This window comes from Solanum dulcamara, chromosome 12 (genome assembly GCF_947179165.1).
Source record: "Solanum dulcamara chromosome 12, daSolDulc1.2, whole genome shotgun sequence".
In the NCBI taxonomy this organism is placed as follows: Eukaryota; Viridiplantae; Streptophyta; class Magnoliopsida; order Solanales; family Solanaceae; genus Solanum; species Solanum dulcamara.
In genome coordinates this window covers 24331210-24344465 of record NC_077248.1, presented here as the reverse complement: position 1 = coordinate 24344465, position 13256 = coordinate 24331210, and the positions used below count along the sequence as shown (strand labels likewise).

At 36.1% G+C, this 13256-nt stretch overlaps 1 protein-coding gene across 1 annotated transcript in view; it reads left to right on the top strand.

Annotated features, from left to right (window-relative positions):
* The first annotated feature begins 307 nt into the window (after positions 1-307).
* The window catches only part of LOC129875546 (cleavage stimulation factor subunit 77), a 35602-nt gene continuing 22653 nt past the window's right edge, over positions 308-13256 (top strand). Inside the window, exons 1-9 of the mRNA XM_055950858.1 lie at positions 308-463; positions 583-730; positions 853-915; positions 2414-2523; positions 9373-9473; positions 10399-10460; positions 10592-10732; positions 12561-12689; positions 12969-13015. Of these exons, the coding sequence (XP_055806833.1) occupies positions 677-730; positions 853-915; positions 2414-2523; positions 9373-9473; positions 10399-10460; positions 10592-10732; positions 12561-12689; positions 12969-13015 (707 nt within the window). The 5' untranslated portion in view covers positions 308-463; positions 583-676. The remainder of the gene's footprint in view (positions 464-582; positions 731-852; positions 916-2413; positions 2524-9372; positions 9474-10398; positions 10461-10591; positions 10733-12560; positions 12690-12968; positions 13016-13256) is intronic.

The window sequence follows — 13256 nt, the reverse complement described above, 5'->3', positions numbered from 1 at the left end:
TAAATGGCGAAATGACCTAAAAAATCGTTGTACGTGACTTTGTTTGTCAATTGAACCCTTTTATTTATCACTTTGTCAACTAAATCCTTAAATTCACAAAAATATAATATTTTAATTCACATTTTAAAATTAAACAATTAGCTTTGGACATTTTCTTTTATTGTTTTTGACCAAAAATATTCTTAAACTACACTTCTAATTTAAACTACATTCTTAAATCATTATTCTTAAATTATGTTAAGAAAGAATAATTTAAGTATATAGTTTGAGTTTGGGTATAATTTAAGAATGTTTTCCGCCAATTTTTCTTTTAGCCAAATTAAAGGCAATTTTTTACCCTTTTCCCATTAAAACAATGGAGGGCAGCTCGACTTTACATTCTCCGGCGGCTTCTATCAAGTGAAGCGGTTCGCAAAGCAGGGTTTTGTCCAGATTGAACTCACTAACTATCAATTTTACCCAAGTTTGTATATGAAAACCAATCAGTACTTCTTGAAGGATTTTAATGCCTATGAATGTTGTTGTTTCATGTATGGATATATATATATATATATATATATATATATTTTTTTTTTTTTGCAGATTCTTGTATAACACAAGAAGGGTTGGTGTGGGGTACTTTTCAATTTTATCAAAGGTTGGATTTTTAGAGGATGAAACAGTAGGCGAACAAACTATGAAGGACAAGTACAATGTTGAAGCTGCAGAAATTCTTGCCAACGAGGCACTGGTAACTGTTTCTTGTTTCTTGTTGACTTAACTTATGAGTTATGGGTTTAATTTAATTAACACATTGAGTGAGGTTTAGGGGAGGGATTATGGGTGTTCTTATTACAATTTTTTTTTGTATAGCGCTCGCCAATTTCGGAAGCAGTGCCTATATATGAACAACTTCTATCCACGTTTCCCACAGCGGTGAGTTCTGAATCCGAGTATTGCTAGATTGATTGAATTATAGTTTTCTGTACTAATAGAAGAGAGAACGAGAGAACTTTTGTTGCGACAATCTGTTATTATTATTATTTTTTTAATCTTTGTCTGGGGTGGAGTTCAGTTGCTAGCTAGTCCACTGATGTAGAAAACAAAGCTAATCAACATTTGAGATTGACACAATTATTGATTAAAAGGAAAAAACAGAGGAAGAAGATGAAATAAGAAAAGCTAAATTAGCCCCACTTCACCTGTTCAAACGATGGACATGCTCATTCATTTGGTAACGATTGTAGAGACTGATCAGCTGGAAACATATCCATTAATACTCTTTGAGTTAGAGTTATAGTTCTTAATTTTTTAGTACATCTTACATGTCTTCAAGTGAAGTATTTCTACGTTCCACGTAAATGTTCCATTTCTTTTTCTGTCGCATAGAAGGCTGGATTTAATCCATCCTTATGTATCCAATGGGATACCTGGATGTGTCTTGTCAACAATGTTTGTTAAACTTCAGTCCCCTGTGTACTAGGATATCCTTACTGGAATATATTATTAAAATGGTCTCTAATTCACTGTTTATCCTCATTGTTTGCTTTACATTTCTGTTGATATCCCGGATGTTTGACATTTGTTATTAAGAAAAATGGTTTCTAACCTCAACTGTTGGTGAAATTTGGGCAGTTTTTGAACAAGCTCCAGTGCCAGAATTAGGATTAACTTAGAATCATAAGAAGACATGTAGAATGTTTGGTAGGTTCTCTTAATTTCCCAATATTACCCTTGCAGTTTGCTAGGTCAATGACCATTTGATAACGAATGCTGAAGATTGGGGATACCTTAAGAACCACATGAAGATTAAGAACTATATTGGTACACATCAGATACATTAGGAATCAGTTTTTGGTAATTTACACAATAAACTAGGATGGAGAATATTTCGCTCAATATAAAGCATCTGAGTGAAGTGGCTCACCTATTTTGATTTGTGAGTGAAAAGAGTGTACTTGTACTAAGAACTGGATGTGGCAAATTATATTTAGGTAGTGCGTTGGTGTTAAAATGTTCAACAACTCGTATGAGGTCAAATATTGCCTTCATGTAGTGTGTTTTTTTCTCACGTTCTGTATCTATCTGTAGGAGGAGGTACAGGATATCCTTGTTCAAGCTTTAATGAAGAACATAGACTAATCTACTGTCTCAGTTTTCCTTTCATTTTAGTAGATGAACTGTATTTGTTTTTTGTAACTGCACAGCTATTTGCAGTATCTTGGTGCCTTCTGATGAAATAAAACCTTGCTTTACCTGATTAAAAAAATTGTTCAAGCTTTAAGTTGTCAAATTTGCATATTCATGTGAAGTTGATTTTCCTCCAAAGTGCTCTAGAAAGAAAATATGCTATGTCAAATCTATGATTAGGAAGAGATTTTTTAGGGTCTTGAAGACACCTTCCCTTGCTGATGTTATCTTTACTTTTATCCAGGCAAAATACTGGAAGCAATATGTTGAGGCACACATGGCAGTAAATAATGATGATGCGACAAAACAAATATTTAGTCGCTGCCTCTTAAACTGTCTACAGATTCCACTTTGGTATGTTTATTTTGATGATGTTTTCTTGGTTTGAATTTGTTTTTGTTGTCCATGTCTCTTCTCATCAGTGGATCTTTTTTAGCTCTCACATTTCAGTGTGGGATGGGGTTGGCACCTTGGAGTTTCTGAGATGTTCAACCCTTTGCACCTTCATGTCACTTGGTATGGATAGGAAGTAACATGAATGATTTTGATGGTGCGGAAAAACTGCTTTGGAGGTTTAAAAGCAGTTTATTCTAGTTTTTTATTGCGGAAGTTCTAAAAATTATTCCAACCTATAATGAATGTTTTGTACCTTTTCTCCTTGCCAAGAAAAGCATGGACTGCAATGTTGAAATGTTTGCATATTTATGTGTTTTGATTACTTGATGCTTCACATTTTAAGTTGAAGATCCCTTTGTTTATTTACCATGAAGAGATCATTAGATCTTTCAATCTGTTTGATTTTAAAGTCTCCTTTTTCACACTTGGGGGATCACTATTTGGAAGCATACCTCTTACTGGAACCCATCTTCATCAAGTTGTGCTTTTTCCTTGAGATGTGTTATGCTCCTCTATTTTCTCCCCCACTAGTTATATGCCTTCATCGAAAACAATTCATCTCTCCCACTCCCTACCTCCGTCCATGTGCTCTGACTAGCATGTGATTTACATCACTTGTAAAACAATTCAACCACCCCTGCAAAAATCCCACAAGATTCAAGCAAATTGATGAGAACTCCAACAACCCTCATGGACACACATGAAATGGTGAAAGAAAATTAAAGGATAAATGGGACAAGACACTCAGACAAGTAATGACACAAAATCAAGTAACGAAATTGATTCATTGAAATTATTAGCTAATAATCTTAATTTAAGATTGTCAAGAAAGAAGGGAAAGATCAAGTAGTTGATGCAAATTAGAGAATAAGTAAAAGTACTTGATACCAACTAAATTAACATTCAAGTTTTGCTTAAAAATAAATAAATTAACATTCAAGTACAAGATATAAGGGAGAGAGAATTTGAACACATACAAGACCACTTACTAAGAAGCAAGATCCTCTTTTTAGAAGAGGTAAAGGTCAATCCGACCAAGGGGTTCTCTCAGAAGATAATTTTTCATCAAAAGTTCAACATTATAGGCTATGGGCTAAGCCCAATCACAAACTAAAGAAGATCGAAGATCCTAAGGACTCATTTGACCATCAGAATTTTTCACCTTTTTCTGGATTTCTTTTTCACTTTATTTGAAAATCAATGTTTGTCCATGGAAATTCCAAATATAATTTGAAGTTGTATTTGGAATTTGCAGAACACCCAAAACCTTGTTTTCACTTTTTTCACTTTCGCTATATTTTTCTTTTTGAAATTTTAACCTAATTTCTTTTGCTTTTATAAAAATGACCATATTTAAATTATATTTCATGTTTTTTAGGAAAAGTACATTCAAATAACCAAATATTATTTGCAAACATTATAACCAAATACAAGTCAACTTCAAAAATCCAAATAAAGTGAAAAAATATTAGTAATAGATAGCTTGTAATGTATGATCTAATCTATGATATATGTGACTATCTATTTGAGATATTACTCTTTTAAAGTAGATTTGATTGTATGTTTTAGGTAAATAAGACAAGTTGGGTGTGTGTGCTAGTTTTTAGAAATTGGAGGCATAAACCATATTTAAATGAAGTTCATTCAAATTCTCAATATTGTTTTGCAAAAATATGGCCAAACACAAACACAACTCCAACTTCAAATTTTTAAAATAAAGTGAATTTTTTTGTTTTCATGGTCAAACGTCCACTAAATAACTTGGTAAGGCTTGTGGCCCAATTGGTGTGACCATATGAGCTGCAAGTGATTTGGTCACAAGAATATATTTGCGGAAGTCCAAATGCTAGTACTTAGTCAATATCTTGGTAAACGTGGTCAACTCTGGTCAACCTTGACTCAAACTTGGTCAACTTTTCGTATATGTCCTTTGGTCTTAAAGTTGTAAGCACATGAGTATGTTGTTGTCACCTTGGAGCTACTTCTCAGTCTTGAATTCCTCCTAAACCTTACGTCCACATTATCTTTGTTAAGGTCCTTAGTTTTGATTGAGTTACTGGACTATTAACTGGAAAGTCAGGCCCAACACTCATGTCTACGCCCTTGTTCTTGTTCCTTAACCTGCCCATGATTGCTGAATTTTGCAATTCATTTAGGGAATCACATGCCAGGGAACTTGTTGAAAGTTCCGAATCTCTGTAACTTGTTAAAATCCAACTTGTTTTATGAATAACATCATCTCTCTTAAATAGAGGTTTACAGTAGCAAGAGTCCTAGGGGCAGCCCGGTACACCTAAGCTCCCGCTATGCGCAGGGTCCGGGGAAGGGCCCGACCACAAGGGTCTGTTGTACGCAGCCTTACCTTGCATTTCTGCCAGAGGCTATAAATTAGAAATAACATAAGTCCTATAAAACTGAAATAATAAGAATCCTAATTCACTCAGGGAAGTTCTATTCGACTAACAAAATAATTCAACAAATATCAATCATTATCTGTCCATTAATTCTCGTATCTGTAATATTGTTTCTCGACAAACGCATCAATGACTAGAATTTTCCAATTACCACGATTAAGACGTGATCGGAGCACAAAGCAAGAGGTGGGAGTAACATATCCTTCTTGAACGGGTGGAAGAGTAGGTGGAGTTGCAGGTACCTCACCCTTGAATGGCTTAAGAAGTGACACATGAAACACATCATGAAGCTTGCAACTTGCAGGTAGACCAAGCTGATAAGCAACATATCTGATGCGCTTCAAGCCCGCAAAAGGACCATAATATTTTGGTGCAAGCTTATGATAGACACGACTAGCTAGAGTTTTTTGGCGATATGGATGTACAAGTAACCAGACATAAGATCCTGAAGAATTGGTGACTGCTTGACTTCTGCCAGGACTACCTCAAATATCAAAGCTTCTGCTGAGAAATAGCAAATAACATATCTCAGCCTCATCTTTGCGTGATAATGCATCTGCAGCAGTATTCAATCACCTAATCTTGTATTCCACCCGAAAATCAAACCCCATCAATATGCTAAGCCAATGTTGTTGAGGAGAAGTAGTAAAACGTTGATCTAACAAGTATTTAAGACTGCATTGATCTGTTTGAATCAGAAAGGCTCGACCCAAGTGATAAGACTTCCAATGTTGAACTTCCTTTCTCAAGCCTATTAATTCACAGTCATACCCCGGAAGTTTCAAGTGTTGTTCAGCTAGTTTACGACTAAAAAACGCAATTGGATGTCCTTACTGTTGAAGGATGGCCCCTATTCCAACACCCGAAGCATCAGACGCAACAACAAATTCTTCTTCAAATTTTGGTAACTGTAACACCGGGGAAGCAACTAATGCCTTTTTAAGAGCTTCAAACGAAGCAAGTGCATCATCATTCCACTTAAAAGAATTTCGCTCAAGCATACTTGTTAAGGGGGTAACAATCAAGCCATAATTCTGGATGAATTCACAGTAATATCTTGACAATCCTAAGAATCCACGCAACGTTGTTGTTGATTGCAGTTGAGGCTAGTCCACCACGGCTTCAATTTTTCTAACATTAGCTGACGCACCTATGTTTGAAACTATGTGACCCAGGTAAGCTACTTGATTTCTACCAAAGGAACATTTAATTTTTTTAAATAAAGATGATGAGCTTGCAGCAACACGAAGATGATTCGCGTGTGTGACAAATGATTCTTTGTCTTGCTATACCCAAGGATGTCATAAAAAAGTACAAGTACAAATTGACGTAGGTACTCTCAGAATACCCATTCATCAATGTTTGAAGGGTAGAAGGAGCATTAGTCAATCCAAATGGCATGACAAGGAACTCGAAATGACCATTGAAAGCCGCTTCCCAACATTCGTAGATTCCATGCGGACTTGATGATAATCAGAGCGAAGATCAAGCTTGGTGAAATTTGTGTTCCATGCAATTCTTCAAGTAATTCCTCCACTACTGGAATAGGGAATTTGTCTTTGACTGTATTGGCATTTAGCCCCTATAATCCACGCAAAAGTGCCATGTTTCATCATGTTTTTGGAGTAGCGATACGGGTGATAAGAATGGAGAACGAATGGAGAACGACTGGGTCGAATAATGCCTTGCTGAAGCATTTGATCACAATTTCTCAATGTCATCTTTCTGAAAATGAAGGTAGCGATGGGGCCGAACTACCCTCGAACCAGTTCTGGTAGTAAACATGTGCGATGGTCATAGGAATGCGATGGAGGCATTGAATTTGGCTAATACCTTCTCGAGCTCACCTTGCTTAGAATCTTGTAAAAGATGTAGGTGTGGCTGATATAGTTGTTGTTGTCAATGGAAAATGATATGCTTCCCCTTTACATGAAAGCTCATGGTTAATAATGTAAAATCCCACAAAATAGGCCTAGTTTTTGCAACCACTTGATACTAAGACAATATCAAAAGCATCCAAAGGAATAACATATAAATCAACACGGAAGGAATGGTTAATTACACAAAATTGCATGCTGTGCAAATTCCCAAACTGGAAATCTTCTCGCAATTTGCCGCTGATACATAGAAATTTCTTCGACGTTGGATAGGCAAGTCTAGTCGTTGGGCCGCCGTTTAACTAATAAAATTGTGTGTACTACCTGAATCCACTAAGATAAGGAACAACTTCTTATTAATTACAACTTGCAACTACATAGTATTTGCAAGTTGTGTGCCTGTGATATCATGGAGTGAGGTGGTAGGCTCTCCACTATTCGTTGGTACGTCTTCAAATTCCCCATCCTCTATTTCCAGCCAAAATAACTTTTTGCACTGATGGCCTTGAACATAAGAATCATCACAGTTGTAGCACAACCCCTTTGCATGTTGGGCAGCCATCTCGGCGCGAGTCAACTTTTTCACAAAAGGATTAGAATCAGATACCTTAGCACTCAGAGTTATTGTTGTAGCGGCAATCCTTGCACTAATGTTTGAGGTTGAACTATAGCCCCTTTATGTGTTAGAAGAAATTCGTATCCTTTTCTCAAATGCTCTCGCCAGACTCATTGCTTGTACTAGGTTAGATGGATTGTGCAATTCAATAACGAGACGAATCAAATCTACTAATCCTGCGGTAAACATATCTACTTGTTGGTCTATACGTACAGATGATGCACGAGCCAATGTTTTTTTGGAAGTTCATCTGAAATCTTCAACAGAACTAGTTTGTTTCAAGTCGATCAATTCTCCTAACGGGTTGCTTTTCATTGTTGGACCAAAACGAAGAGTACAATATTCTTTGAAGACACCCGATGTTAAATTGGGTTCCTCTTGTTCCAGTTGATAAACCCACTATTGAGCCTCCCCTACCATGTGAAAAGTAGCTAAACCTACTTTTTCTTGGTTGATTGTATGCTGGTTAGGCAAGCATTTCTCACAACGGTGAAGCCAAATATGAGGATCTTCACTTCCATCATAAGTAGGAAAGTCTAATTAAGTGTATTATGGAACGATACCTCTTCCTCCGTTGTTGTCATCAGTATCAAACTTATTGTTGTTGTTTCATCCTCCTAGACACACATCTAGCTATTCACCTGTCTTGCTGGTTCACTGGACAGAAGCAACGGTATCGTCTCCAACTTCAACTCACTTCTCACGTGCTGTGGTGCGGATTAAAGTTTCAATTTTGTTGCGATAATTGTTGGAATTTGACGTCCATCCTTGCTTCTGAAGCTGCTACTTTTTCTTCGATTTGAGTTTGGGTTTCCTGTAACAGACTTCGCAATTTTGCTTCTACAGTATTTTCCTCCTTGGTGACAAGCTCTGCTGCCAATTTGTTGAGGTCCCTAGTTTTGGATCGAGTTGCTGGACGATTAACTGGAAAGTCAGGCCCAACACTCGGGTCTAAGCCCTTGTTCTTGTTTCTTGACCTGCATATGATTGCTGAATTTTGCAATTCATTCAGGGAATTGCAGACATGAGAACTTGTTTGAGAAAGTTCTGAAACTCTGTAACTTGATAAAATCCAACTTAATTTATTGATAACGTCAACTCTTAAAAACAGGTTTACAGTAGAAAGAGTCTTAATAAATTAGAAATAAAAAAAAGTTTAGAATCCTAATTCACTCGGGGAAGTTCTATTCGACAGTCGACTAACAAAATAATTCAGAAAATATTAATCATTATCTGTCCGATTAATTCTCACGTCTGTAATATTGTTTCCCGACAAACGCATCAATAACAATCTTCCCCCTCTTGTAGCATATGGATTTGTTGTACTGTTATATTCTTTTGGCACGAAATAGTATAAATATTCGGGAATTTGAGTCTCCACTTCTCTTTCCCACACCATCGATGACTCCAAAAATTGATCCTGCTTTTCATCCTTCATCCCTACGCTGAAGGTGATATTGCCACCAAAATCTTTCCATCGTTTCATAATATTCCTATAAAGTCAGCATCCAATTGGAACTTTGATATGTTTAGCCTCCGTCTTGCTTATACAATTGTATACCTTTCGCTATCCACAAAACAGTATTTCTCTAGTAGGGTCGTATTGAAACTAGGTGGCAGTTTACCCTAAGGCCCTCCATCTCTTTGAAGATTATAAACAAACATTTTTTTCCTCACTATAGAAAAAAGAAAGGGGACAAAAAGAAAAATAGCAATGCAATCAAGTTTTAATAATTATTTTTGGTGGAATTTGATGTGCTTCTTTTGTTCTTTTAGCAGAATATCGGCGGAGTAAATGGTTCTTATTGTTCTAGTTATATTTGTAAGGTTCTTCTTTTGATTATTTTTCTTTGTTATGCATTGACTCAGAAATTTCTCATGGTGATTATGTGGATTTCAGGCGCTGTTACATCCGCTTTATCAGGAAAGTCAACGACAAGAGGGGCAATGAGGGTCAAGAAGAGACAAGAAAAGCTTTTGATTTCATGCTTAACTATGTTGGTACGTTATACTTAAGAAATATTCCAAGATTGAAAATACCTGCTTGGTGCATCTAATTTTGCATGCTTATCCAATCTGTTATGCTAAGTACCATGTACATGCTTTCCCTATATCCTCTTCTTTTTCCGTCCCAATAATTAGACTGATAGTATGAAATTCTTCTTTTAAATATTAGACTTACCATGATTATATTTCATCAATTTGAATGAAAGTAGGTGCGTTCCAATTTGCTTACTGCTGTCTTGAATGTTGTGGGAAGGATGGGACTTGAAAAGAAAGTTAAAATGTGAATGTTTAGTTTACAAAGAGAAGGAAAGTCAATAAAACAGCGTATTGTTTCTTTCCTATCTTTTTTTTCTCCAACCAATCATGAGTAGAAACTTTCTTTCACTTGCCTATATTTCCTCCACTTTTTTTTCTCTTTCGATTTTTATAGTTTCCAAACAGACCCCTAGAAAGAAACATCTCTTTAGGTTAAGTGTATGGCTTGACAACGAATAAAGGATGGTATTAAAAAGATTGAACATTGACCTTAATTGTTGCTCATGCTCAAGAAACAAGGCATGTCAGTTTGTGATATTGTTTGCATTCTGAAGGAGAAGCATTGCTAATGTCATTACATGTACCTTGATTAGCCTTCCTCTCAACAGCTTCAAACATCCTGGACATAGTGACAACACAATTTTTGAGTATTGATGTTTGTTTATTTAACTCAGGGATTGCATAGGCAATTAAATTATGAGATGTTGCATTTGAGACAGAGGTTACAAATACTGTGATATGGGTTTGCTACTTGTAATTTCTGTTTTTAGTTGGTTTCTACTGATACACTTGGTGTTTTCTATAGCAGGATATATATAGAAGCTTTGTAATGTTTCTACTGTTCTTGCAAAGTACTTCATTTACTAGCCTATGTTTTTAACAGGAGCGGACATTGCATCGGGTCCGGTGTGGATGGAGTACATTGCATTTTTAAGGTCTTTGCCTGTACGGGAGACACTTCTTCAACAAACAATACCTAAACACATATATGCACACACATGCAAGCAAATTTTATAAAAGAAGTTCTGTAAGTTATGTAGCCTTTAAGGTTAATGCTGCATTAGATAATGATGTAGGCTCAGACCACTCAAGAAGAATCACAACGAATGACCTCTGTGAGGAAAACATACCAGAGAGCTATTGTCACCCCAACCCATCATGTGGAACAGCTTTGGAGGGACTATGAGAATTTTGAAAATTCAATTAGTCGAGCCTTGGTAGGCCTCTCTCTTGGCACAAGTTCTCGAACTTATATCAATTGATTTTATATTGTTTGGCTAGCAATGTATGGGAAGCAGTTCTACCAACTAAATCTTCTTTTTGGGTCCCATATATTATTATTAATTTCAGAAGTAAACACAAAAATAAAGTACTAGAAGCACAACCTTGTATATTCAGCTACAAAACTACATTTATGTGTTTGTGAAAATTGTTTTGTTTAAACTCCAGTGAAGTTTTTTATTGGATTGTTCTGGATGGTTAATCTTATCTGTGTATGCAATTTAAGGTGTGTTACTGGTTGATACCAAAAAAGGCAACAAAAAGAAAACGCCGTAAACGAAAGAAGAACAGGACACCAGATCTGGAGAATCTGGAGAAGGAGAGCGATTTCAGCATATGTTTTTTGGATATTTTGGAAGGAGAGAGCCCAGAGATGTTTCAGGAAAGGCATCATCCAGACATGTCCTAAAACATAGATGTTTCTGTAATCTAGCATTCTGGTCTAATAGGTCTGATGTATGTGATGTGGAAAATAAAATGGACTTACCTTCAAATTCATGGACTGATTATACTTTTCTCTCTGGGACTTTATGATCGGTTTTCTAGGCCATTTACATTTTTCATAATTTTGGTAAAATCCAAGCCCCCCAAACCCGTCTTGCCAGGGGCCAATAGTACTTTTCCCACTTTCAATCCTTGATGACTTGAGCTCACAATCATTAGATTGAAAATTAGTGCTCTTACCCCTAGAGCAGCTTCACTTGCCTTTTTAGATGATTTATCTACTCTATATGTGTGTTAATATAAGATCCTAAAGTGTTCTTATTACAGAATTTGTTGCTTTGTATAGTGAACTTTTTTGGATTTCTTATATCTGTTGACTTTCTAGAAATAGTAATGAAGTAGCCACAAAAATAGTTGACATAGCATATTTTGAGGTTCTCAAAGTCTAAGGAGGTTGATGCGTGGGTTGATGTGCTGAAGGTCTTGATTATCACTTGGATTGTGCTTTCTCTTGCTTTGTCACTACCTTGATGCATACATAAATAGACACCTTAACTTGGTCTCAATTGGTAATTGAATACCCCAACTTTGAAAAGGCACATCTAGACACCTTAACTTGGTGTAAGTTGGCCCCGTAAACGCTCTTTTCTGGATGTGCATTCTCAAATTGTGTATTCTAGATGTGCATTCTCAAAGTTGGGGTGTTTACGGGGGCAACTTAAATCAAGTTAAGGTGTCTAGATGTGCATTTTCAAAGTTGGGGTGTTTAGTTGTCAATTGAGGCCAAGTTAAGGTGCCTATCTATGTATTCTGCCTATTTTCTAAATTAGCTAGAAGAATAGCCAGATGTATTAGGATATGGCCATGTAGACTTTCTAATAGAGCCATCTAAAAGTGATTTTTTTTCTTAGGCAAGAACAAAAAATAGAGAAAGAGCTTCTTAATTAACATTTTTAGTAAATCAAGCTGCAAGCAGCCAGATACAACGAGAATAGAATCAAAATATAGTGATTTTTCAAAATATTAGAAGTCCATTAGGATGGAATTTAATGTGGTTAATGTTGTATGTTATTTAGAATCATGCTTTGAGTTTCTTCACTCCGTCCTTTTCAGGAGGACATGTCTAGTTTTTGTTTAGGCATATTCTACTTGGTTATCTGTAGAAGTCATCTACGTGTTCATATTGACTTTCAATAAGTGGCAGTAACATTACTTAAATCTTCTTTAGATTCTTTCAAAAAATGTGGCTGGTACAATTGTTTCATGTATGTTGATAGTAACTTCTTTTTTCTTAGATATTCTCTGTTGATTAAATTGCAGGCAAAAGGACTGGTTTCTGAATATCAACCAAAATATAACAGTGCAAGGGCTGTATATAGAGAAAGGAAGAAGTACACTGATGAAATTGATTGGAATATGCTAGCGATTCCACCCTCCGGCTCTTCCAAGGCAATTCCTTCAGTATCTTTCATAGCTTTTACACTTGAAGCAGGCCACTTAGATTGCACATTTAGTACCCAGTTTTGGGTGCTGTTCAACAACTTCATGTATGTGAGATGGATGTTTAGTTGAAATGTGCTGTTCTATCATATCAACTTGTTTCATGTGGAGACTTGTGCAATTATGAAAGTGATGACATAGAGGTTTTAGATGATGATTCTGTGGCCTGCAAGCTGCAATCCTACTTCTACGTTATTCTTACGTTAATTACTTTTCACGGGTCTGCAGGAGGAAATGCAATGGATGGCATGGAAAAAACTTCTAGCCTTTGAGAAGTAAGAGACAGTCTTTTAGTATAGTTTGGTCAGCTAGATTGTGATTGTGGCCTTATAAATCCATTTTTTTATAAAAAATCAAAAACGAAGAATTTCATCGATATGAATTATTTCCTCTCCGATTGATCTTTTAAGGCTGCATACAATAGGCTCTTGTGGTCTTGCCCTTCCCCAGACCCTGCTTATAGCGGGAGTTTTAGTGCACCAGGCTGCCCTTTTTTAAAAAAAATTGATCTGTTAA